The sequence below is a fragment of the Pagrus major genome, chromosome 21 (genome assembly GCF_040436345.1).
Source record: "Pagrus major chromosome 21, Pma_NU_1.0".
NCBI lineage: Eukaryota > Metazoa > Chordata > Actinopteri > Spariformes > Sparidae > Pagrus > Pagrus major.
This window is the reverse complement of record NC_133235.1, coordinates 26,505,257-26,532,036: the sequence shown is the minus strand read 5'-3', so window position 1 is coordinate 26,532,036 and position 26,780 is coordinate 26,505,257. Positions and strand designations below refer to the sequence as shown.

The window sequence follows — 26,780 nt, the reverse complement described above, 5'->3', positions numbered from 1 at the left end:
AGAGACGAAGAGAGCAAGAGAGAGGGAGACCTTGCTGCAGTCGAGTCATGAATGAGCTCGGTGGTCTAAAAGGGACACACGCTCTTTGATCCTCCCTTAATAACATTTCTCGAGCACAGTCTCGTGTGCAGTACCACCACCGAGGGGAGACACATGACCGACAAGCAGACACAAAAAATCAAAAGGGACACTTGAGATTTTGAACACTTTTTCTGAGCACTAGCAGCCCACATTTAAGCGTTGTGGTGCCTAGATTTGGAAGTCTGAATTATTCAAGGCCAGCTGACAGTTGATCTCCTCTTCTTCACCTCACGACTTACTGTATCGCCGTGAGGAGCAGAGTAATGTCAGCTGTAGCCTAGGGGTTGCAGAGGTTGTATTTTTTGCCACTCTAGACTGCTGGGCTAAATTTGGATGACTCTCTCAGAGCCTGTCAAGCTCAAACGCCCCGTTTCTTCTCTGCAGGGGAAGTACGCCATCTAGTGCATCTAGTGTGATAATTCAGAGAGGAAACAGAAAATACACGAGGGTAGATCAGGAGCACATAACGTTGTGTGCATCAGACATTCAGTGAGATGAGGAGATGCTGCACTTAAATGAAAAAGATTATCGTTGTGGATTCTGACAGTGAGCACGGCGCCATCATACATCCAATCCATTTAGATTCAGCAGAGCAGCTGTCTGAAGTTTCTGTTGATGATGATCCATAATGTTGTCTTAAGACTAATGCAATAAATCCTGCCTTCATGAAGATCATAATGATCAGGTTATACTGAAACAGTTTCACAGAGGTGCTGATTCAACTTTATATTCATTTTGGAGGATGTCGTCTAAAGTGTTGTCAAACCGTATTGCGCTGTACAGAGAATTGTCGTTCTGTCTCTTGTCGTTAGTGATATAAATAGGATGAATAAAATGCAAAATGGTTCAGCAGCACCACAAACCACATCTCAGCTTCGTCTCAAACGGTTTGTTACGGGTCAGGATAGGCATCAAGTAGCTCCGGAGTCCAGATCCGTCATGGGGTCCAAATCTGCATTTGACTGCGATAAACAAACACTTAAATACCACAGAGACTTAAAGGAGACTTATCATGCTTCTTGTTTCTTGTGTGTATGTAAAAGAGTCTGCACCCACAGAAGCTCCTTTCTCCCACGGAAACACTGCTCCTGAAACGCCTCATCAGTAGCCCACGTCTTTAATTACCTGACTTTGTGACATCACACTGTCGGCTAGTTTGGCACGTAAGAATGGATTTAACACAGCTTTGAAATCTTGCTGTGAACCTGCGGCTTTGTGGCCATTAGTGTTGTGTGGCCCTGACGTAGTTACCTATTTTTTCTAGTTGGTATCGTGACAAAACTTTTGGGGTATAAAACTCTTCCATTATACATCATTAAAGCACTTTTATTTCTGAGTCAGTCCTAAACATCAAGTACCTGGTGCTCTTTTGTGATATAGCCTCTATTGCACGCAAAAGCCAGAGTATTTTCTACAGCTTTTGATTTAAAGGACTGTGTAAAATTATAAATATTATAGGGGCTTAAACAAATCATCTTAAGGCTTGTATAGGCTCCTGAGAGAGACGGGGATGGTCTCATTTTTCACGTCACGTCACAATTCATTCAAATATGGCCAATGAAAAAGTGATTTATACATTGAAATTAGCTACGAATCGTTCCATAGAGCCCTTTAACATATTAATATATCCTATAAACACTAATGTTCCTGCATTACATTTAATTAAGTATAATACACTATAAATTAAATTGGCTGCAACAAACATTATATCAGTGTTCAGTGTTTTGATTCATTTTTTATTTATTCTAACAAAAGAACCAGCACAAAGCAGCAACACAATAGAAAAAAGTGGCCTCACCTCCCTACTAATCGGCCCCATTTTAACAAATCTAAAGAGAGGAGTGGACAATTTGCTGTCTATAATAGCACTGGTCGAAAGAGACAGGTTACTGAAGCGGTGAAAACCCACTCTGTCTGAAATGATCACACTGGATCAGCTGTGGCATTGCGCGTCTCCCAACCGTGAAGAACCACGAGGCTATAATTAAAGGGCTTATTGATTAGACTTTACGCGCTCCTGCGTCCTCTGGACCGTGAGCCAGAGGCCGGGGCGGGTCAGTCACTCTCACTATGCTAATGTCTATGGTAATACAGTCCGCCGGTTTAAGTCGATTATTGACGCTTTCCCTAAATGGACGGTTGATCCACAACTGAAGCTTTGTGTGCTGGGGTCAATAGCAACGAGACTGATGCCGGGGCAGGAGGTCAGCTTCATTTCAACTCCACTGGTTTCAGGGTATGAATTGGGAATGACTTAGTTAATTGAAATATTAATTGGAAAGTGAGTGACATTTCTCAACTCCAAGTGGGATTTCTGTTCATCCTCTGGTATCGAGCAGAAATATATAGCAATCCATCGGTAGAGGCCCTGGGGAATGAGTCAGAGACCCTTATCTGTTGAGGATCAGCCTCTCACTAGCATTTTTATAGTTTTTATAGTCTATTAGTCTTTACACAAGCAGTGTGTGTGTGTGTGTGTGGGTGAAGAGACAGAGATAAAGCAAAAACAGCATAATACAAAGAAAGTCCTGAGCTGAAATAAAAAAAGAAACACGGCCCGAGAAGAGAACCAGCCCCACCTTGCCTTCTGAAACAGAGAATAACAATGCTTGATGGTTGATGGACCTCTGGTGGGTGCCGGTGCTGGGGGCAAAGCACAACATCATGCAATCAGCCTGAGAAAGGTCGGCGTATTGATCGGTGTGCATGGCTCCACTGTTACATATCAAAAACATCTCTGCTCTTCCCAACACTTCTCCAGTTCTAAAAATGACCTGGAGTGCACTGCTCTTTACAGCGAGTCCATCCCCAGACGACCGCCCGGCCTGTCACATTAAGGCACCAGCTCCTCTCAGACTCAAACCCAGACACATAGCTCTTTGTTACAGCATACCTGGCCTTTATAGAAGTTTTCTGGCTGTTTTTCTTACTCGAGATGAACTTATCGGTGTGTGTACACAGACGGAGAGGAGACGGAGGGAGTTTATCAGGCCGGCTGATCATTATAATTCTGCAAGAAAAAAAGGAAGACGCATATCTTCATCTTCATCACAGTGAACCAGTAAAATTCCTCAGTGCCGGATGAAGGGTAAAATTAAAACCTTGATCTGTCTGGAGTCTTTATTAAACAGAGAGAGCAGACACAGTCAAATATATCCATCTGATGAGACACTACTTTAATTACTGGTCTCATTTTCTGACACGCCACTCACATTGTGCATTTGCCTGCAGGTGTGTTGTGTGTTTGCTTTGAGGTGCCGCATCAACCAGTGCGTTTCATATCAGGAAATGCCTCTCTCTGCCTCGGCCTGATCTTAAAAGCCCCATATCTGCTGTAATAGACTGGCACGGAAGACTACACAGAGGGCACAGCCACGATTCAGGGCGTGTGAATCACGCATGAGTGGGTTGTGAAACAAACAGTGTAATCGTTGAGTTGTGGTTCGAGGTAGAGGAGTTTGCTTTCAGTATCCCTTTTCTCACTTATGCTCTGTGCACGGTCATAAAGTGGGCCTCTGTAAAAATATAACCTGTTACAATTCTGAGAAAAGGTTAGGACCCAGATGCAGAAACACCGCAGGCGGACAGGATACAGGAACTAAAAGCGAGCTTTATTAAACAAAAGCTGAACGATCCAATAAAACCAAGAATCCAGGAAAACCAGAAATGAGTCAAAGGGACAAAAACACAAAGTAGCAGCAAAAGAGTCTAAACAAAGTGCAAACAAGAGCAAAGTACAAATCAATGAAAACACAAGGAACAAAAAACTAAAAGATAAGACCACAAGGTCAAACGGAGAAACGCTAGAGGAGGATGCTGGGCTGAAACACGAAGGAACACAGGAGGGAGGGAAACACGAGGGCACAATTTCAAAATAAAACAGGAAAAACCAGGATCATGACATAATCACCTTTAAAAAAAACAATTTTTCCTCTTAACTGCAGTGCTGTTCATCCACCTAGATTGTTTCGGTGTGAGTTGTTGAGTTTTGGAGACGCAGGCATCTCTTAAATATAGAGAGGCTTGTGCTCATGACAGCAAGGAACTTTACAGGACAGCTCAGCCGAGGAGGCGTCCTCCTCAGGTACATTTGAAGAGAACTAGATACAGCATCAGAAGCAGGGCTCTTTTTTTTCCTTCGAAAGCTGCTCAGTGGGGCATGAAGCTAAAAAAGTTCAATATCTGAGTATAAAATTACTCCTATGGAGCGTGCACATGAGAGACTTCCACCGGCCGAGCTGAGACAAACTTCTGGTTTGGCCCTCGTTAACTTGAATGGGACTCAAGATGTTTGAGGGACAGGGGCGAAAAAAATGAAAGGGGCACCAGCTGTATGCAGTGGGGCACCAGTGCACAGGAAGTTGGGATACATTTACAGTGAAACAGTTAGAAACCCGGGTTAAGATTGAGATTGTTTAATATGTTATTATTTAGGCAGCCCGCCTCTCGTCCATTAGCAGATGCACGCCTCCGTCTGTCTGGTGATACAGCAGAAAGAAAATAGTTCCTTCATTAAAATGCTCACAACAAGGTCTCTGAATTATCTGTGGCATAATTTGGGGGGGGCTTTTAGCACCACAAGCTAAGTGCCATCTAATTCCATTACATTCGAAAGAAGAGAGACATCTCTCCGGCCGATATCTCCAAAACTTGGCAACTCACACAGAAACAATCAAGATAGATAAATAAATAGCGCCGCAGGTAAGAGGAAAAATGTGTATTTTTGATTTTAGGAGGGAACTGCCCCTTTAAAATGTGTTTACATGCATCCATATGTAAATATGTTCTTAAGCATGCCCTCGTGTCCATGTACGGTGACTCGACAATGTGCATTTCATTCCCGTTCGCGGTCGATATAGGATGAGGATATGAGACCCAGTATTGATTGTAATTTCCTGCGACGCTACGTTCCACTCTCTTGCTTTATCAGGAGACTAATTCCTATCAGCTACGCTGTCGGCCAACAGCCCAGGCTGCTGCCCAGGACAACAACTAATGAATACGAGAGGAGCGAATAATCCAGCGAGGCATTTCAGCTCTGACAAACAGGTTGCCACAGGGATGATGATGATGAGGCCGGGATACGTGTGGAGAAATGTGTATATACAGCATGTTTGTATACGAGTGCAGGCGGGTCAACATGTGTAGCTGGCTTGCATGAGTGCCTGCAGACCTTTGTGGGGTTATATATGTAGATATGTTCTTGAGTGTGTGTATCTGTATGTATAATGTGCTTGTGGAAGGCACACACCAGCCACGTTTTCACTGATTTTAATGGCTGGACTCCTGGGATGACGGCTGTTGGTGTGCCTTAGGATTTGCTGTTGTTGACTAAGAGAGTCAAGGGCATGAAGCTAACATTTGCTTTCCATCCTGACAGCAGGTGGAACGCCAATAAGGGGTTTATTTTTGCCATCATTGTCGAGCCGGTATAATGATGTGCTGGCTGAGATGGCCCACAGTGTCCAGATACATACTGTAGATTTTCCTTCATTTTGTTTTTTTTCTCCTTTTTCTCTGCTTTGCGCCTGTTGTGCCTCTCTGAAACTCTCTTCTTCCTCCTCCTCTTCTTCTTTTCTTTTTCTTTTGCTTCTTCTTTTTCTTCCTCTTCTTCTTCTTCTTCCCCTTTTTTCCTCTCTCACTTTCGTCTCATACTGTATATCTGTGCTAGGTTTAATAGATCAATTAACTAATCATAAAACAGCACAGTAAAATAAATGCACTCAAATGTGTGGTGTTACAAGTTACTTCTTGAAGAGCAAACCGGTAACATGCTAACTAGCTAGTAATATTTTAGTGCTAGCTATCAACAACAGCCCAGTTAGCCTGCGTGGCTAATAATTTAAAAGGATCCCTATTGGCTGAATGTACTCGGCACCAGCTAGTCTTCCCGGGGTCCAAAATCCAGAACATTACAATAACAATGTACATCCTAACATTTGTGTCGCATTGTGTCATCACATGTGCACCTCAAACTGTGTTACATCAAGAAATGGTCATTACATTTTCTTCAAATATTGATTCCAACATACATTAATTCCTAACTCTGCCTCTCAACTCAACCTTTCTCCGTGGAAGGTCAAAGGTCAGCACTGTCAAAGGGGATTACAGGCCTGAATTCACCAAAGTTCACTTTCATTTTCAATCACATTGTAACAAATGTGTTTCCATTGGAAAGTTCATAGTTGTAAGTGCTGTTGGGAAATGAATGAAACAAGCCGAACAGACACAAAGATGCCATTCATCTGATGCAGTCTTTACAAAGAGACAAAAATAGTCTGAGCACGTGCGTGGGTGTGCTATAGGTGTGCTATTTTAAGTACAAGCATTTCTGATAAAAAATATCATTTGTGTAACATCTGTCTGAACAGATGAACCATAGCAAATTTCCCCTGACCAAACGTAACATTTAATAAAATTTAAAGGCGTATTTCAGTTACCATCTTTACTATCAGTGACTCTAAAAGTAGAGGCAACCTGTGGCTTTCACAGTGAGTGTAAAGGAAAGGGTTGAGTTTCTGTGTGTGTACACATTGTATGAGTGTTGGTGCTTTTGAGTGATGCTACTTTGTATATTGTGGGCTTGTCTGTGGTGAGTGGACTGTTTCTCATCTTTGGTTTTTGAGAGGTGAATCATTGTTTCCCCTCCCCACTGTGCGGCCACAACTCTCCATGGTGACGAGTTAGGGGTGTGGAGGACGGGGGAAGGAAGGGGTCTCGTTTATAAGAGACGAGATCAAAACTTGAACTATCAGAGAGACAGAGAGAACTTCACTAATTGGAAAAGCCATGAAGATATGCGCCCAGCTGTCTGAGCACGTCTAGTTTGATTCAGCACTCTGATAACAACTCCAAGCAGTGAATTACCATCTGGGAGCTATTCAGATACGTTTTTGTGCTGAGGCATATTACACACAGCCGTTGAAGGACAAAGCCAAGGTGTAATTCTGAAGATGAGAGCCAGCCTGGTGTTTGCCGCTCTTCTCTGCTTCACCACATGGATGGGCATCGCCCGTGCAAGTGAGTACTGTAAAAAAAGAAAAAAGCACTAGATTTTTGACTGAGCATAGGTCTGAGTATTTTGCATGGTAAAATGAAGGTAACTTAATCTGTCTTTCTCTGTTTTCTTCTTTTTTAGCTCATGCGGTATTGGTAAATTGTTTCTGTGACAGGTGGTCCAAAACCGAACCCCCACTAAAACTAATTGTGAATTATACCGTTCAATCCGAAGGCACCTGTCCAATCGCAGCCATACGGTGAGTGGTCCTGATATTTTACAATGTAAACAGGACAATGTCTTAATTGAGGACAAATATCCACATGTACACCAAAATACTTAGAATTTACTGTCACTGCTGTACTGTCAGTTTTGATTTTATTTGTCCCAATTTTTAGTTACATGTCAGTAACAATTGCCCATAACTTAGGCAATAACACCTGACCTATTCACATGCATAGAATAGATCAGCAGCTGGCAGGGATCAGTCTGACTGACTGGGAATGAGAGTCAACAATCACATATCTTTGTCCAGATTCACTTATGGTACTTTTAATAAACTATCTGTCAAAACAGCACAACAATGCCATTAACAGATATCAATCAATTGCAGGTTTCGCACAAAGCTTGGGAAAACAATTTGCTCCCACCCGAGCAGTGACTGGGCAATAAAAGCCAAGGCCAAGGTGGATGAGGAGAACAGAAAAAAAGCATTGCAAGAGCATGGACAGACTGAGGTGGGATCAACGAGCACCGTCACCCCAGCAGAGCCCACCACGTCAACAAAGGCACCACAGACGATAACCAAGGCCAAGGTGGACGAGGAGAACGGAAAAAAAGCATTGCAAGAGCATGGACAGACCGAAGAGGGATCAACGATCACAGTCACCCCAGCAGAGCCCACCACGTCAACAAAGGCACCACAGACGATAACCAAGGCCAAGGTGGACGAGGAGAACGGAAAAAAAGCATTGCAAGAGCATGGACAGACTGAGGTGGGATCAACGAGCACCGTCACCCCAGCAGAGCCCACCACGTCAACAAAGGCACCACAGAAGATAACCAAGGCCAAGGTGGACGAGGAGAACGGAAAAAACGCATTGCAAGAGCATGGACAGACCGAAGAGGGATCAACGAGCAGCGTCACCCCAGCAGAGCTCACTAAGTCAAAAAAGGCACGACAGAAGGGTGGCAGAAAAGGAAGGAGACTGCTGGGAAGATTTTCCAGGAAATGGAGGAAGAGGCAGCTGAGAAGACGCGGCTGAGGAATCACAACACCAATCAAAGTTTCCACCGTCAGCGAACTTGACTTTTTCCAATCGGACTTTTCCTGCTGTACTGCATCAGTAGTAAACAAATATGAAACAAAGTCAGGCTTTTATATATTATTCTATTGATGCTTAGATATGCAATATATATTTAAACATATCTTAACCATACATTGTTGTCTTAGATGTGTTTATGTTAATCAAAAGAGCATAATTGTTTTCACTTCTTCCAGTCGGTTGCCAATAAAGTTTTTTAAAGGAGCTGAAATGTAAAGTGCTTTTGTTATGAACAGAGGTTGCAGCAGGTTGACACACGTATAAATATAAAAGAGACCTCACTGGTTCTCAGAACCTCAGAACTTGCCTCTTCCTCCATTTGTTTACGCTCAGTGCAAATAAGAAATGTACAGGAAGGAAACCAACACACACATACAGCTGAAAACAGATAACAAATCTAAACAAAGATGAGCGTTATAGATGCAGTTGCTATGTGCAACGGACAGGGGTAAACATGAAAATGAACAACAACAGCTGGACAAACAAACATACAGAGTCTATATAGAGTTCATGTTTACTGTATAAACTGTGGTTGGGTTCGTAGCTTTACTGTGGAAGTAGAGCAAATAACAAATCATATATTTATATCATTATATATTATATTACATGTACAGAGGTGACTTTCTGTATAGTTATTGAGAGACTTGAGAGATTGCTTTCTAAGAAACACTTTGTTATTTTAACACTGGTCACTGCAGGGTTACTGTATCCTATAGAAAGTGTATCAGGATGTCAAATATCTGGTCTCACTTTGGCAACAACTGTCCACTAACTAGGGATGTGTACAAGCCCTGGAACTGAGCAGGTCTCGGCATCAGTAATCATTAAAGTCTGATTTGTCGGGTGCCCCAGTAGCTCAGTTGGTGGAGCGTGCGCCCCATGTACAGGTGCTGCGTCCTCACCGCAGCGGCCCATGATTTGAATCCGACGTGTAACCCTTTGCCCCCCCCCCATTCCATTTCCTGTCAACTTTTCACCTGTCCCGTCCAGTAAAGCCATGAAAAATGCCAAATAATAATAATAACAATAATAATAATAATAATAATAATGAAAAGTCCTAACTGTCAGTCACAGTCTGCCTCTGTTGTGTTCAGAGTCTTATTGATAAAGGACCTTTTGAAATTTAAGATCTAATCTAAGTTACACCAAAATGCCTCAACATTTCATTCAGCGTACTGTGACGCACACAAAATACCACAAAAACCCCTGAATGTGAATGTGATGTGAACATCACAGCATGTGAACATCACAGCACGCAAACTCTGAAGTCAGACAAGTTGTGCTAACATAAATTAAGCACTGCAGGATGTTATATTTTATAGTAAATATATCACGTTCTACTCTTTCTCTCACCCTAACCCCCAATATTTGCTAATGGACACCTGCAGATCATCAGCCAAACAGTTAAACATCACTTTTGTCAGCAATCATTTGCTCGATTTCACTGGGTCAATATTTCTTCTCCCCTGTTCAGCCCCCAATGAAAGCAATATTTAAAGGTGATATTTTAAGATGCAAAGTAGTGTAACATATAAATTCAAGAACAGTTAAATGTAGAGCAGGCTCGTACATTTGTACCTGGAGTCTAAAAGTGGGGCTCTGTTTTATGTGTGTGTTTATTTTGATATCATCTCCTTTCTGTGTCAGGCTGAGCTGGGTTTTACTTGAAACTGTGGGGCGGCCGTGGTGCCACAGCCACCACATCCTGAACGCTCAGAGGTATATGTATATGTGTGAGGGGCTGCATGTCTGTGGTCAGCAATTCAGCAAAACAGTATTAGTGAGACTGTTTCCTCTCTTCTAAGAAAATTATGCCCAAAGCAACAAAATGTCTAAGCACTCACGTAACACGCAACATGTATGACAGATGTGACAACCGCATACATACGACTATGAGTTGGTGTTTACCGATACAAATAAGCCGCACTTAATCATTTTAACAATGAAATTACCATTTGTAATGTCAAATGTGTTGCTTGGAGAGATAAAGTATTATCTAACTCTGTAGTTCCCCTGAGGCTCAGTGGAACTTTTTAGCATCTTTCAGCTGATTGTTTTGGATTTACAGCCTACATCTTTAATGTTTTGGCTCCTTCTCACTGCTCTCTCATCTGCCCTGTTTCCAGCTGCATCAGGCAGCTGTTTTCAGCAAAAAAAGCTCTGATATAAACACTGCACTTCATGCTACCATTCCCACAACAAACAGCAGACAGAGAAAGTTAGCAACTAGCTGGTAAACATAGTGTGTAGCAGCTAAAGAGCCCGTAATTTCCCTGAGGAGTTTTTATAGGCCCGGACAGGGCAAATACAGGAGTGAATAATACACTTACATTCATCAGGTGGTCAGAGACAAGACTCCAGAGACGTAATAAGAGAGGGGACAAACCACTTAAAGCAACATTAAGTAGAAAATGTTGTGTGATTTTGCGCACCCCACAGTTTTTGAGTGTAACCCCACTGTCGTAAATACAAATCCCAGGTCTGTAACAGTTTGTCAGACGTAATGTAGGTGCTAACTACAAACAAAACTCATAACGTTATGTGTTGAAAACGTGTATGTTGAAGTAAACGTGTGTAACGCTGTGATCCTACCCTCTGTACCATCAAAATGATTTAAAGCGGTTATTTTAAGGTAAAAAAGTAACATGATGTTGCTTTAAAACCTTTTGAATAGGAAACTCTTGGTGGTCTTGGTAGCTTAAAATAACTGCCCGTAGGCGTTGCCAAGATGAGTGGAAAGACTTGCTCTGAAAGGACCCCGATGACTGTCATTGAATCCTACTGTTGCTCCATGTCTGGTGGATGAACTTTTTTTGCATATTTGCCATGTATGGTGGTTATAGGCTGTGTTTTCAACTTGTTGCACTCCCCCCATGCTGCCAAAAACAATCAAGTAATGCAGGTTTAAAGATAATTTTTTCACCTGTGTTAGATGGCGACAGTAAAGAGGCAGACAGGAAATCGGGGCGACAGAAGGGTGTGATGTGTAGCAACGGCAGCCAGCTGAAGTCAAACCACAAATGGCTGCAACCATGTGGTCATGGTCTGAATGGAAACACTCGATCTAACAGCTTTAAAGTCTCATATGGAAGATTCATGAAATTAGTGACTTTCAGTAAAAAGGGTTCTTGAAGGATTTAATTTGATCCAAAGGAAGATGGCACAGCATTAAAGTCCGAGGTCTGAGAAAACACATTATGAGGGCAGATAACCCCAGGCCAAGCTCCCTACTTAGACTTAAGAGGAGCCATTTACAATGCATAGCGTCAGGGGCAATAGTTGACTGAGAACACAGATGTATGCAGAATATATTTATACTTCCTTTACTTCTGTCTCTGTGTCTGTCTGTGTGTGAGTTTTGTCTATGCGTGTACACTGGAGAAGTGTTTTGTGGTTAACCCATCAGGAGGAAAGTGTGATACCACAACGCTTCTCTCGACTCCACACAACATCACACTGAAGCTAACACACTGGGGCATGGGAAGAAATTCATCTTCCTACCACTACTACACACACAGGTGTACACACACACACACACACACACACACAGACAAAAATCCCACCCTACAAGTCCCACGTGTAACTGTTGTGACTTTTGAAGTAGTTGAAGATGGCAGAAATGGCACAAAACAGAGGCTATGAAGACCCACAATCCTTTGCAAAAACAGCTATTTACCAAAACAACAGATGTTGGCGTTAACATCATCTCGAGCATAGAAGTGAGCTTTGTCTGATATAACTGTATTATTGAATGACTGATACAATAATGGCCCTAAAATGACACCACCCCTATATTTTACACCCGTACGTTCATATCAAACTTACTGCACTGCACATTTGCACGCTTATAGTTACACTTTTTTTCGTCACAGCCTAAGTTGTAATTCACTTTTGCATTCATGCGTACAACAGCTCAGTCACACAACCGGCAACAATGGTGGGCCACCAGCGTAGGGGCGGGGAAAACCCATTGCACTGCGGTTCAAGCGAACGTTGCAACGACCTCAAACACTCTCCACTCTCAGCCCCTCAAACCTCCTCCAGCTGTCGCACTCTGAGACCAAGCTGTACTTTCTCTTTCCACCCACGCCTAGTAAACAACAGTTTGTTTCATAAGCTTTTTTTTTTTTTTTAATCACACATCATGTATTAGCTCCACCAAATGATGGAAACACACTAACTGAAAGCCCCCAAGGCTTTCCCCCCCTGGCCAGCATGAAGCCCACCATGTCACACCTTCACAGAGAGGGGAGATGGAACATGGCGGCCACTAGAAAAAGGGGGGAATTAGTGAACTCTGTGAGTCAACTGTGGTCTAGAGAACAAGTTTATATTGTAGACTTATGATATAAGTCAATTTGTGTTGGTGTTTGCATTTCATTTAGTGGTTTTATGTCTCATGAGAATGCCATTTAAAGGTTGTTTGTGGTTAGAGAGCAGCTCTGAGAGCACTGAGTGAATTTGAACTAATAACTGTTATATAAAGTTTTTAAATATGTTTTTGAATCTTAAATTTTTTCTAGATATTTGTCCAGCATCATTTAATACACCATATACATCACTGTTATATACCAGCTTTGACAAAGTAACATAAACACCCCAACTTAACACCGTGAGCCCGACCTTTACCATAGAGTCCAATACACAAATTCAACATTGTTTTACATTAAGAGTTACATTCATAGTTATTATTATTAATTAATAGTTATTATGAGTTGAAAACAATAGTTTTTAAGGGAAATGTTCAATCCCTGGATGTTTAACAGGTGGTTTGCGACCCGAAGCAGGTCCTCAGAGTTACTGAAGGGGGGCGCCAAAATATTGTTTCATAATATTTCGAAAGGTTTTTTTTCAAATATTTAAAGATCCCTAAAATGAACTTTGCAATGAATCCAAAGTATTATTTGCTAAAACCAACCCATGATCCCTAAAGCATCCATGTGAGCAAACTAACCTAACCGGACACCAATCATAACGGCTAACTAGCCAGCTAATATAATGGAAACATATTGGCCAGTTATCTGTATCATTACTGCAAGTGTACAGACACTCTTGTTTGCCACATTGGACCTTTTTGTAATTTACCGAGACAGACTCTGAAATGCTCACAAACCACAGGAGCAATTGCAGGGGGTGAGGCTAACTTGGCTAAATATATCCATGCTACAACCCCTGTGGACATTATTGTGGTGGGCCCATGGAGTTTAACGTGCAGCAATGTTTTTTTTTTTTTACAATATATACAATATTAATAATATACACATATATATACTCTACTTGAAAACAAATGTTAGGTAAGCTATACTTCCTGCATCACTAGATTTCGGGGAAAATGTTGCCCTTTTCATTCCACTGCCTTCATTTGACAGCGACTTTATAAATACAGATTTTATGTAGAAATCATATGATGGACTTTTTAAATTAAACTTCCCAATAGTATCTAAAATAGTTAAAATTAGCCCCACATCAATAACAGCAAACTACACAGTAATGCATCATGAATAATGTAAGATGTAATAGGAGACATTATTCTATTTTTAGATATTTTAAGTGCATATTGCTGATAATACTCACATACTTTTAGTAATATTCTCTCCAACTTTTACTTTAGTGAAGGCTCTGAATCCTTCCTCCACCACTGGCTTTGTGCTCACCTTCTTATAATCCTCCTAAAAAATTTTGGACGCTCTTCAAATAAAAAAATCTCTTCCATCTTTCACTCTACTAAGAATAGACTCAGTTATGTTACCATGGTGAATATCTGTGTTTTGCAGTCTTTAATGTGGACATGAAACACATAAAGAGATGAGATAAGAAGAGGGTACTTCTACATGCTGAGGCACAGACTGTAGTTTTTCTCCGTACACGGACTCCGACAGTAATCTGTTCTGCAACTCATAATCATTAAAACTTAGCCGTTAATATGTGGTTATTTTTTTATTAATATCACCAAATATCATTGTGAAATGAAAGCAACATATTATTAAAATATCGACATTCATACAGAATAGCAAATAGACATCATATAATGAAAAATATACATAAAAAGTGTGATAGATATCATGTAACTTCACTAGAATGAGGTAAGACATTTGCAGAAAATATGTATAAAAAACAAACATTCAAAGTCTGTGGAGCTCAGAGAAAGTGAGCACTTCATTTGAGTTTCCATAGTGCTGTCTTTTTGCATGCAGATGGATACTGTGTCAGCGACGGTGTAAGATACGCTGGAGATGCCACTTCTTTCCGTCCAGGAAGGCCATGCTGGTCTGTGTCCACAAATTGTCGGGGTTAGCGCAGATCCTCTTGTCTTTCAGCGTGGTAAATCTGTTGAAAATCATAGATAGATTCAGTAACATGTTGCGGCAGTTTTGAAGGGAAGTAGGTTAATCAAAACTTAAAAAAGATCATGGTATCATAGTTTACACTTACTGAAGTGTTAGTATCAAAAGATCTATCTATTAGATTGTCATCAGAAACGAGAAGAGACACAAGAGAGAGACAAAAAAAGAGACAATGAACAGATTGAATGACTTACACCACTGCGTGTATCGGGCATTGTGGTCGACGTTGTATGTAGTAATCCTTCAGATTGTCACGGTGGATTTGAGTATTTGAGATGGATCGACAACAACTGGCTATCCCACCTTTGAACAAAGACACAAGGGTCCGTTACTATCATCATCTTCTCCACAATCCAACATGAAATAATCCATATTATAGGTGAAGTATTACATAAATGACCAAACCACAAACACATAAAAAAAATGATCTCTTACCATAAGATGAGACTGTTGACGCCATGGTGGCTACAAGGAGGAGGGAGACAAAGGTGAGACTCGTCATCGTGTGTCTGTGGCTCAAACTGATATGTGTTAGTCTGCACTGCAACACCTTTATACCCCTGCCACATCAGTCGACACATTCATTTAGGCCACCTGCAGAGCAATGCTGCACCCACAGATACGCACACGGCTGGAAACACAGTACATATTTCCTCCTACAGCAGTTCAGCAGCGCAGTCTTGGCCCCTCCACTCACTCATCAGCGGTGGTCTGAGGGTGTCAGAACATGTTCCACTGCAAGCGGATGTGGTTTTTGCATGTAGTATGATAGTTTTTACAATTGAAATTACTGTTTGGAAAATACCCGTAATAGCCGTACGTGTGATGCCAGGGTGTCAAACATGTGACCTTGATTATCATGGTCAGTAAAATATTGTTATCAGTCAGTGAAACATCATTAAAAATGGCACTTTTCTACAAGGTTTCCTGGCAGCTCTTATTATTTGGATGACTAAAGAGCCAGGTTCTTCATTTGTTAGGTTTCATACAAATAAAAAGAGATGACTGACTGATAACGGACTCAACAGAACCTGGAAACCTTGTGAATCTCAAAAGAAGATGCACATATGCTGCAAAGGTCACGGTTCATCCATGCACTATGCGTATTCTCACTTTCTAAAACAGTAGCTTTCTACTGTTAGGGTTTTTGAGGTGAGTTGAGTTGCACGTATTGCTGCAACCACAGGGGGAAAGGCGATACCCTTCTGTTGTTCTCAGGCAAAGGTTACACAGACAAAGAGATGCATACGTACACCAAGACATGTTGCTCTGCTACACTATGAGGCACATGGTTTGTTCTCACGTGTTCTTTCATGCAGGAGGGGAAGCATGGCAGCATAGACACTTGTTTTGAAAGTTTTGACTTGTCCCCAGTTGTTCGTTCATGGCTGCCTTCAGTTGTTATATGAAGTAGGCTAATTGAGAGATAATGGTAACGGTTAGATACTGTAAGAGTTGTCTTGACACTTGTGTGCTCATGTGGTTTACAGTAATGGCTAAGCAACTAGGTCACACAAATCCCCATCCCCAAAGTAACGCCCCCTTCGGTTTCCTTCATGGGACATTATATCAGAAAAACTTTAAAATAATTTTCCATGTCAGTGAAGTCGCAGTTGGTCATAAAACTGCTGACCAGTCACCAAAACCCGTAATTTAAACCTTGTAAAGACAGTCCTGCAGCTCACAAAACTGATGACCTCTCCTTTTTACATAACTGCAGTCGTCAATACACCAGATTTATTGTGATTTTCATCTTTTTAGTACCTTTTCTGTGCCAAGTTGGGGGCCATGTTGAGCGAGACAATGTAGTTTGCTGAAACTGAGCGGTTTGACACAAAGCTAGATGGTATTTTACTTTATTTATGACAAACTGTGACTTTCTTGACTTGATAATTAGATTAGATTAGATTAGATAGACTTTATTTATCCCACAACAGGGAAATTAACTTGTTACAACAGCTCAAGATGCAACAAGTACAGGAAAAAGAGTCAAACAAATACGCATGAAGTTAAATAAATCGAAAAAATAAGATATTTGCAAAAAACAAAGTGAGTGGAAAGTGATTGTTCATGTAGTGTCTGATGGCTCCTGCTTAGACAGTGGGTGTAAGAGTCTGCAGCTGAAAGAGCTACTCAAAGCTTCCCCAGTCTGGTGCAGGGGTGAGACTGGAATATAATGTATGTATGTAACGTATCGTTTAAACTGACAAACATCATACGTTCATGACACAATTCAAGCGGGATCAAAACATTATTAGTCTCTCTCCATTCACTAATATACAAACATTTTCCAAAATAAGGTCCCATGAGGTCCACGAGAAGGAGTCTCTCCATAGCTCTCAAGTATTGGAAAGATACAGTAACAGGTAAATAAGAGACGTACGGGGCTTTGTCCTTCCTGCAGGGGCCCAGGATTCAAGTCTGACCTGTGGCCATTTGCTGCAATCACCTCGAACTGACCAATCAGGAGGCCCAACCTGTTTCCACCTACTTTAACCACACACACACAAACCTAAGAACCATTAAATTAACGAATTAACTCCATATTTATCAGTAAACTAATGTCTGTAACTATTAATATTACATTGAATGGGTGCAGTTGTCCTCAAAGTCCGACAGAGGGCGCTACCATGTTCAAGGACGTCCGTCAGCAGAGAGGAAGGAAACATTCAAGATGGCCGCAAGTCAGCTAGCTAGCCAGCTAAAAGAAAGGTAAAAGTTGATATTTTATTTGACATTTGACGTCAGAATTAACCAGGACCAACTTTATTTTGTTTCAGGATACTGTGGCTCAAACCAATTGTATCGTGTTGTATTGATAAATGATTATCTGGTGAGTATTAGTTCCATGCTAATGTTAGCTAGCTAGGCGGTAAAGTTTTACTTCCAGAGCAGTGTTGTAATTTCATCATAGCCATATTTTATAGTAGTTCCTGCTGCTTTCATTTTGTTATCAAACCTAATATTCAGCTTAGCCTACATTAAAAATAGACAATGGCTGTACTTACTGTATATTCTGCCTTGATATGTACTGCAGGTTGTTGTTGTTGTTGTTGAGCCTGGCCGATGCTGACCACCACAACATGATGGAGGAACACACGGACACAACACCATGGAGTCTTCACTTGATGTCAGGCAAGTTTTAAGGGACTTAAATTACCCAGAATTATCTACACTTCTGCTGTGAAATATGTTAAAGCACAACAGAATTTAAACTACCTGGTTTCTTCTAGTTTGGAGCTCAGGAGACTTTGACTAAAGGGAGGGCTTTGTGTAATTGTAACGCCTTAATGTTTTTATTTTATTGAAGAAAATGTATATTGAGGCTATGAGGGGTTATTTCAGTTGAGGTACTTTCCTGTGACACATGGATACTCATTTTTTTCAGTATAGATACTCCAGTACCAGCTGTGTTTTTTTGTGCTCCCACATAGTACTGCAGTCTCCAGAAGTATATTAACTTAGATGATGGTGTTGTTAACACACAGTACACAAGCCTTGTTTTATTTTTATTTTCATAGAAATCTGAAATTTTATGTCCCAAAAATGTTTCCCACATGGTATCGATGACGGTATTGAATATTGACAAGGTATTGTATCAAAGTTAGAAATTCCTGTATCCTGACAACACTACCACAAAGACATGTGTTCATTGTTTCCTGACAAGTACGTCTAGTGGCCGTGAGAGTTGTTGACAAAATCTACGAGAACATTGTCGTCTCCTGACAATTAGAGCAACAATTGATAATTTTCTAAAATATATGTTGTGAAAAAACCTTAAAAACAGCAAACAGAGAAAGTTAGTGACCATTTGGTGAAAGCTTTAGTGGAGCATTAAGCGGCTAAAGAGCCTGATACTTCCCTCAGGAGTCTGTGAAGAGACTCCAACTGAATGATAATGTTTGTTCTGTAACTGCTGGATGTGGAAATTAACAAAAGTTTGAAGGCACTTACACAAGAACAGAAAAGACTCATAGGTGATGACAAACATTGTGTCATCTAATTTTGAGTAGTTGCTGACTTTTTTTGTACAAAAGTTTGTGTATTTGTATTTTTACAAAGTAGTTTGTTTGTTTTACTCACATTTGTTTCCTTAATAAGAAGTACGTTACCAGTTTGTACTACGACAGCACAGAGGGGCTCACTTTCACTTTTGTGAATGAGTCTCTATTTCTAATTCAAATGAGACAAAGGGATAGAAATGACTAATATAGTATAATATTAATAACTCAGGTGGATTATCAGTAAAGAGAGCTACTTCTGCAGCAAAATAAGATGAACACAAAACTAAAATGAGGAATTCAACTCTCCTGCAGCCACCATGTCTTTGAAGAAGTTATCTTACACTCGATAAAGACTGATGGAGCTGCTCTGTTGAGTTTGAAATAACAACGTGAGTGGTATTTTTAATGGATCCATTATGTTTAGTTGACTCTGTCCTGTCCCTCTGCGATGACTTGTTATGACTTACTGATATATGCTTCAGTTGTGCCGCAGAGTGCTGAGGTCTGCAGGCCGATGATTCACTTTAAGATTGTTCTACCAAGTGTTGTACTGTATTGTTTTATCATTTGGCACTCGGCTGGAGCCCATAAAGATAATGACGTGAGAGAAGTCGTGACCCGGCACAGCAAGCTGCCAGTATTGTTGAATCTGATCTTTACACATTGACAGACATTACAGTACTAATCTGACTTAATCTGTTACATTAAAAGCCTTGAGGCAAGATAACAATTTGTGAATGAGGTCCCTTAAAAAGGAGAACTTTCTTTTTCATTCACCACGCAGTGGTGTGCATACCCTGTTGTGCAATTTTATCATCATTTTAGTGAAGCTAATCACACTGTTCATGCTTCCTTCCTCATTTTGAGGATCACTTCTGCTTCTCATTGACAAGGAATTTTAATCAAGAACACCAAATCCAGTAAATGCCCGATATCAGCTGACACTGCCAACAGTCTACTGTATAAAGCTGTATGTTTTGAGATGCATCAGTGCAAATTATTTCTATGTGCAACTTTTTCTCAGACGGCACCCATCTCTTATACTTGCTCAACTGCAAACTTGTAAAGTTTTGGGGCTGTATCTTGCAAAAGTTTTGACACTGGCGCTAAAACAATCTGTCCACAGACAGACGGACATATAAACTCCTGACAAAATACTCAAAATGGCACAAACAGACTCAAAAACTGAAAACGTTACCAGCCCGAAACTGTCACGACTGATTAAAAGAATCAACTTTTGTAAGTGCAACTTTTGAAATGGCAGATTGGTGAGAAATAAACCGAGACTACACAGGTGAGGAAGGTGAAGAACTGCAGAGGAGAGGTCAAATCAATATTCTGAAGCCTTCTTGTTTGTAGGATTTGAAGGATTGTTGATTGGTGGTAATAAGATTTCCTCACCAGGTGCTGAGATTTATGGATGAAGACTACTTTTCAGCAGATTAAACGATGTCTAAACATAACTAACGTACTCGCCTTTATTCTAACTTGCTCAAAATCTAAATTATTAGTCCCTTTGGACTAAACCATGCAGTGATTTTCCTCCTTTTTTTTTTTTTTTTAGTCATCAGCAGATCTTACCCTTTGACATAGCAGACAAGCCTTTTCACCCTTGCAAGCTTCTCTGAAATGAACTCCTGCATGGTTTTTCTTATGAAATGTTATTTTTGCATCAGCAGAGCATATTAAGAAAAGATCACAAGTTCTGCTTTTTGGAGGGCCTGTTTTTTGATGTATTGCAATAAGACTTGAGGGTGGGAAATGAGCTAATTCAATCCACAGGTTCTTAGCCTTTGGCTGTCATTTATTACTGTGCATTAACTTTTGAAAACAGGTTTTATATCATTCATTGAAAACACAGAAATGATCAGGAGTGGTTCTGTTAACCCTGGCTAGTTAACTATATACCGTTTGGCTACATACCATTATAGTCTTACCCTTTTAATCAAATGTGGAGGTGAATATTGTGCAAGAAACTTGTAGGTGGAGATGAGTTCCAGTAATGCAACTCCTACTGGTCATGAAAAAAAATCTACAACAGTCAGAGATGACTTACTGATGCTTTAAGACTATTAGTTTAAAATAAAATAAAATATTGATATATATACAGTATATTTAGAATATTTTTGCATTAATATAAAACATTCAAAATGGATGAATGATTATTTAAAGCAAGTTAAAGCCTGACAGAGCAAATTAATTTGCTTTTTGAACCAACTCATGTCCTGTGGGACATAACTAGATAACTTTTTTTAAAAGCTAAAGTAAGTAAGTTAAAGTAAACTGAGGTTAAGAAAGAAACAACCTCCCCATGCAGTTTGTATTAAATCAGATATTCAGTATATCAAGACATACATTTCTACCTGCAAAGTAATTTTCGATTTCTTATATTTTCTGAATTGTCTGAATCACAAAGGTCCCCTCAACAAGTTGAGACTTGTAACTGCAGTGAAGGAGCATGCAAGGACATATGACCAAATTTGGATGGAGGATGCTTGGAAATTTGCGGTGGAAACCCTCAGAATCTCTTTCCTTCCCCTTTTCTTGGCCCTGCAGTGACCGTTTAGAGCGAGCACCAGAGAAAGAGGAGGGATGAAAGGAGAAAGATGACACATTGGGTAGAGTGACAGGCACATGATGCTGCTATTACATTATTGCTGAAATCAGCAGGATTTATACCAAAATGCCAGTCTACCACAGGCCTAACGCTTGTGGTGGCTGTGGCTAAGGATGTGGAGTCGGTCGTCCGGTAATCAGAGGGTCAGTGTTTCGATCCCTGGCTCCGGCTGCTGGGGTGGGGCCGATAGACGATGGCATCTTCAATCGCCTATGGCCGCCAGTCATTGACTTCTGAGCCCTTACATCATAACACTGTGATTTAAAAGGCCCCCCACCAGAGAGCAGAAAACAGTAGTGCGTCCCCGAGCTGTTTGTTGATATTATAAGTTGAGCTTAGTTTGTTAAGTTAAACAGCTGGTGCTCTATTTTCCAGTCAGGTGCCGTTAAAACCCTTGCAGAAGAACAAGATGATGTGATCAAACTAGTGCCAGTCGTACCTCAGACGGTGTATTGAACTGAGTCCACACAAATCTGAGGTTTTTCTTCAGTTGAACAGAAGCTTCAGTGGATGTTTATGTGTCATGCCTCATGTACTTAATGATTTATTTGTGATTTAAAATGTAAAAACTTTTTGCATTATTTAGAGACTTTTTAAGAATTTAAGAATAGTAAACATAGAATAAACCTGCTGAAAATCTTTTATATTATTTGGTGAAGGCGGATTTATTAGTTTGCTGTTTGTGAATTAATGTATTTAACTGTTCGTCACTTGTTACTAACTGATTGAAAAAGTTATAAAAGTGAATCCTTATGATGCACCCTCTGTAAATGTCTTAGTCAGCTCAGTCAATGTAATGATGAAATCACAAAAAAAGGAAATGGAAGATTGCAGTCTCGCCCAACTGCGTCCTTCACCCCTCCCCGATACACACACACACACTCGTTAGAAAGCCCGGAGACGATTCATCCGGTCAGTTTTTCTCGGTTCCTCTTTTATTTGTATAAAATCAAGAGGTCTGGTCAGAAGAGATCATTCGTCTCCATCTGCCAGATCAAACAATCATCTTCTGCAAAGACCCTCTGGAACATCTCACGCAGTAACCATGCAGCTGTGCATCAGAAGACTGGCATGCCTGGCTCTCCTCGTCGGGGTTCTCGCAATGGCCGCAACGGCTACTGGTAAGATCCCGCAACATAGGAACTTGTAGCTTGCCATGCACATTTGAAAAGGTTAATTCTGTTTATTTAGATTTGATGTAAGAAACGAAAAAGACGTATGCTCATAACAGCCAATTCTTGTTTCCCTGTAAAACAGATATTAAGGTCGCCAGTTGCTGCACTGAGGTCAGCATCGTGAACGTCACCGCTCCCATCTTGGGCTACAGGATCCAGAGGAAGAACCTCCCATGTGTCCGCGCTGTCATGTAAGAATCACCTCCTTGTTTTGTTAAACACACAGCAATTGTCCAAAATATTTGTATAGTTGAAAATATAGGTTCTTGATGAAAATTGAGTTTGAGTTTGTGACTGATCTTTTCTTTTTTTCCACACAGTTTTGAGACCACAGAGGGAGAGATCTGCAGCCACTGGAGACAGGACTGGGTGTTTGAAAAGATCAAGGAGCTAGAGTGAGTAGGCCTTTGTCATATCACTTGGTCTCTAGTATTGACAGTTTGACGCATGATGTATCACAGATTCTCTGGGACGGCACAAACTGTTTTTCTAACGGTCATGTCTTCTTTGTGTGTTTTACAGGCAGGCCCGCAAAGCAAAGAAGAGCTCTACTGCTGCTCCCTCCACTCAAACCTCACGCTCTTAAAAAAGCACTCCTCACCACCATGAAGATCTATAGCTGACTGTCTTGTAGTAATTTAAACTATTTAAAATGCTTTAAAATGCTTTCTAATGTAAATCTGTGATATTTATTATTTATTGGCAGCGATATTTATTTGTCTTTCTATTTTGCTGATAACTTCCTGTCTGTGTTAAGTTAAAATAAGGCTTAATGGAGATAAAGGACACAGAAAGTGTCCTTCATGTCTGTTGTTTGCTTGAAACAAAATAAATGTTCTTGTCCTCTATGCACATGTGTTGTTGTTGTTATTGGAAATCAAAGGTAGCTGTGCTTATCAAGTGTCCATCAGGACCACATGATGTAGCTGACAGAGGCCCAGTTTTTACAGATCGATTCTGCCATCTAGTGGGGACGTGAAATCACTTCAGGACAGTTTGGGTGAGAGGAGCATGTCACCCTGTCTGACTGGAGCACGAAACCCCTTGTGGTGCTAATATGAAATAGAACGAGAGACTGCCTCCCTGTCAGTCCTGTCATGCATTTGCATGAGCTGAGGTGGGCAGGACAGCTCATTGAAAAGTTTTCAGACACCTTCCAGCAGATGTGTTGACAGCATCCTTGTCTAAGTATACTTCACGCCACTAAAACATACACCATGCAGAGCCACAGTCTACTCAGTGTGCACACATTGTGGACCATGTGCATTTTAATAATGTTAATATGTAGTTCTGGAGAAGAAATTCAAACTCAATATTTACAATATTAATGAGGTAATAATACAAATTTAGAAATATTTATTTTTTCCAAAACTGAATAAACAAGCTGTTCTCAGGGGAAGATAAGGTCCCCAGAACACTGTTAGAAGCTAGAAAGGTGGCAGGGTCCGCCACATATAAACTGATTAAAATTTCTTCCCAAAACTACCAACGAGTATCCCATGATGAGGAACAGGGTCGAGAGCAAAAACACAGGTTATTCCACTTTATTTAACTTAAACAAAAATGTATCCATGTGCAACATGGATTATTATTATTACGTGTTAGATGAAAATATGTGATAAGTTAGTATGGTTCAAGGACAAATCGCTTTTTATTCACTGTTAAAAATGTATTTTAACAGTTAATTGCTGTGGCTACATCGAATATCACATGACTCTTAAATAAGACAGTGTTGTAGTTTGATTAAAAAAAACTTGGACAACAATATTGGAGTTTGTAAGTCATTTATTGGTTTATGAGAAATGCTATTGGCATATATAAGCACATAAACTTGATTAAACAGAAGATTATTACCAGGGAATAAAACATCATAGACTGAATATGTTCACATAAACATTTGCTAAGTGGCTAAGCACATAATCTACATCAATTTTCTCAAAGCTGTTCTTCTAAAGTTCCCCCTAAGTCATGATTAAATGGAGTATCAGGGCTAAAACTGCATATTTTTAAGCAAGTCAAAGTAATTAGCATTTTCTTGCCTTCTCAGAGATAATATCCCCAACATGACTGGATTATAGTAGGTTCAATTTCTCTCAAACATTTGCTCAAATTAGCATTTTTTTCAGAAATGATTTAGTTTTAAATCTCTGAGGCCACAGCCTGTTTTTTTCACTAATAGAAACTCTCGGTGCTGTTTGGGAAGGTCTCTGTGGTAGTGAAGAAAGATCCACTTCCATCACTGAATGGTGGGTTCACGGTTTTCTTCTTCTGAGCTTCACCTGCTGCAGGGCCGGCCTTGGACATTTTCTTCAGTTTTGAACTACAAAGACGAGAGGATTTTTTACTCACAATGCCCCCAAAACAAAATACAAACCTGTTCACACACAGAGCTTGGCCTGATTTTAAGCTCCATGTTGAAACCGAAACTGGTTGGTATTTAAAAAAGTGAGTGGGAGTCTCGTACCTGAGTAAGTCCAGGATTTTTCTCACCCACTCATCCTCGCGAGTCGCACATATCTGAATCTTCCTGACCGTGTAGAAACTGCAGTAGTAAGAAAAGTTATCATTATCATCACACACACACAGAGAATATTATATTGTAGGTCAGTGAATGATGTGTAGCAGTACAACCCTGATTACAAAAATGTGGGGTAAATACAATAAAATGTGATCATTTGGTTATCTTTTTTGACTTGTACTCAATAGTCAACAATACAAAGACAATATATTTAATGTTTTACCTCATCAGCTACACATGTCAATCAAGTTGGGACAGGGGCGACAAAAGACTGGGAAAGTTGTGTAATAATAAAAAAAACACCTGTTTCAAATATTCCACAGGTAAACAGATCCACTAGGTTATAGTATCATGACTGGGTACACGTGATTCATTTGTGAAACACGTGATTGTATGAAGGATATTACTACATGGGCTCAGGAACACATTGTAAAGTTAATCTCGAGCCCTGCGTTTGATACCAAGCTCTATTGCGTAGTCAGATATTGCCAATCTTAAACACGAGACAGCTTGCATACAAATAATTTATTAACATAATTCATGGAGATGTGGAGAAGACCAATCAGCTGCCTGTTTAGAGTTATGAAAATCAGAAAGTCTTGACAGCAAAGTGTCGTGGTGGACCGGATCGAACGGCTCGTTGTTAATTATGGCAAGAAATTCAGCAGCAACAACATGTTTTCCACTAAACAATGCGGTGACTTTTGAATTTTGGAATAAATTAAATTAATGGAATCACTTCTTGAACCCTTCATGAACCCTCTCATAAAGGTTTTACGTGCTCTGACAGTGATTCAGATATCACAGTGTGATTGGGGCTGGCAGGGTTGAAGTTGGAGAGAGTCTTACATGATCGCGTTGATGCGGCAGTTTTCTATGGTGGTTTGTTCTCTGTAGCCTTTGATGCGCTGGAAGGGTATTGGCTTCCTATTGTATGTCGTACAACAGGCTCTGCCATTGGTGGAACCTGCCGTGTGCTCACACAAACACACAAAATGAATTAACTTATCCTCATGTAGTATCTAATGTATAATGATGTTATTAACGAGCAGTCAGATGTGATGAAATACACTTACGGGCAGTTGAAGCTGGACTGAGCAGACCCAGTATGAAGCAGACGAGAACGGCCACACTCATCACACCTCTGGGAGTCATGTTGACAGCGCGAAGATTCAGCGGCGAACTTTCTTTATACATCCCCTCTGCACATATATATACCTTTGGTTCGACTCATGTTTTTTATAACCTGTGGCTCGTAAATTGAGGACAGGAAGCCCAATATTGCATCATGGCAGCCAGTAGTTGCAGACGTTTGCACTTTGAAATTAACCCTCCTCTGTGCCAACACCTACATATCTTTATGTGGGTTTGTTTGAGTATCACTGTGGAACTGATGCATCACGTTCATATTGTCTCCTTGGACTCTCATCTATATTTATGCTTTCTGGGTTAATCATGCTGTGAAGCTCTTCATATACAGCCCAGCCGATTCTAATCATCACACATTCTTCGCTTCGCTTAGATTTCTCCAAAGCTTCAGTAAATTGCTTCATATTTAGCTCTCAGTGCATATGCATGCATAATTACAATTACATTGAATTTGTTACACTAAATATTGCCCTCATAGATTTTCCAGTGTTGACAGAGGTGACTGTAATATCCATTGTCATAATTTGACATTATAGCTTAAAGCTGGGGTCGGGGTGTTTTACATAATCA

The 26,780-nt window shown here is 40.5% G+C and overlaps 3 protein-coding genes across 3 annotated transcripts; 2 read left to right on the top strand and 1 right to left on the bottom strand.

The window, feature by feature from the left end:
- The first annotated feature begins 6,877 nt into the window (after positions 1-6,877).
- LOC141016719 (uncharacterized) lies at positions 6,878-8,608 on the top strand. The gene is made up of 3 exons (XM_073491244.1): positions 6,878-7,101; positions 7,220-7,337; positions 7,692-8,608. The coding sequence occupies exons 1-3, from the start codon at positions 7,035-7,037 to the stop codon at positions 8,341-8,343; spliced, it is 837 nt and encodes a 278-aa protein (XP_073347345.1). The 5' UTR covers positions 6,878-7,034; the 3' UTR covers positions 8,344-8,608.
- Positions 8,609-22,345: 13,737 nt separating this feature from the next.
- On the top strand, positions 22,346-23,214 carry LOC141017127 (uncharacterized). Its single transcript, XM_073491742.1, has 4 exons — positions 22,346-22,489; positions 22,626-22,734; positions 22,864-22,938; positions 23,066-23,214. Exons 1-4 carry the CDS (start codon positions 22,414-22,416, stop codon positions 23,127-23,129), a joined length of 324 nt encoding a protein of 107 aa, XP_073347843.1. The 5' UTR covers positions 22,346-22,413; the 3' UTR covers positions 23,130-23,214.
- A 1,096-nt stretch (positions 23,215-24,310) lies between these two features.
- On the bottom strand, positions 24,311-26,242 carry LOC141016915 (C-C motif chemokine 20-like). Its single transcript, XM_073491502.1, has 4 exons — positions 26,138-26,242; positions 25,911-26,028; positions 25,008-25,085; positions 24,311-24,863 (listed from the first exon to the last, which is right to left on the bottom strand). Exons 1-4 carry the CDS (start codon positions 26,214-26,216, stop codon positions 24,716-24,718), a joined length of 423 nt encoding a protein of 140 aa, XP_073347603.1. The 5' UTR covers positions 26,217-26,242; the 3' UTR covers positions 24,311-24,715.
- Between the last annotated feature and the right edge of the window lie 538 nt (positions 26,243-26,780).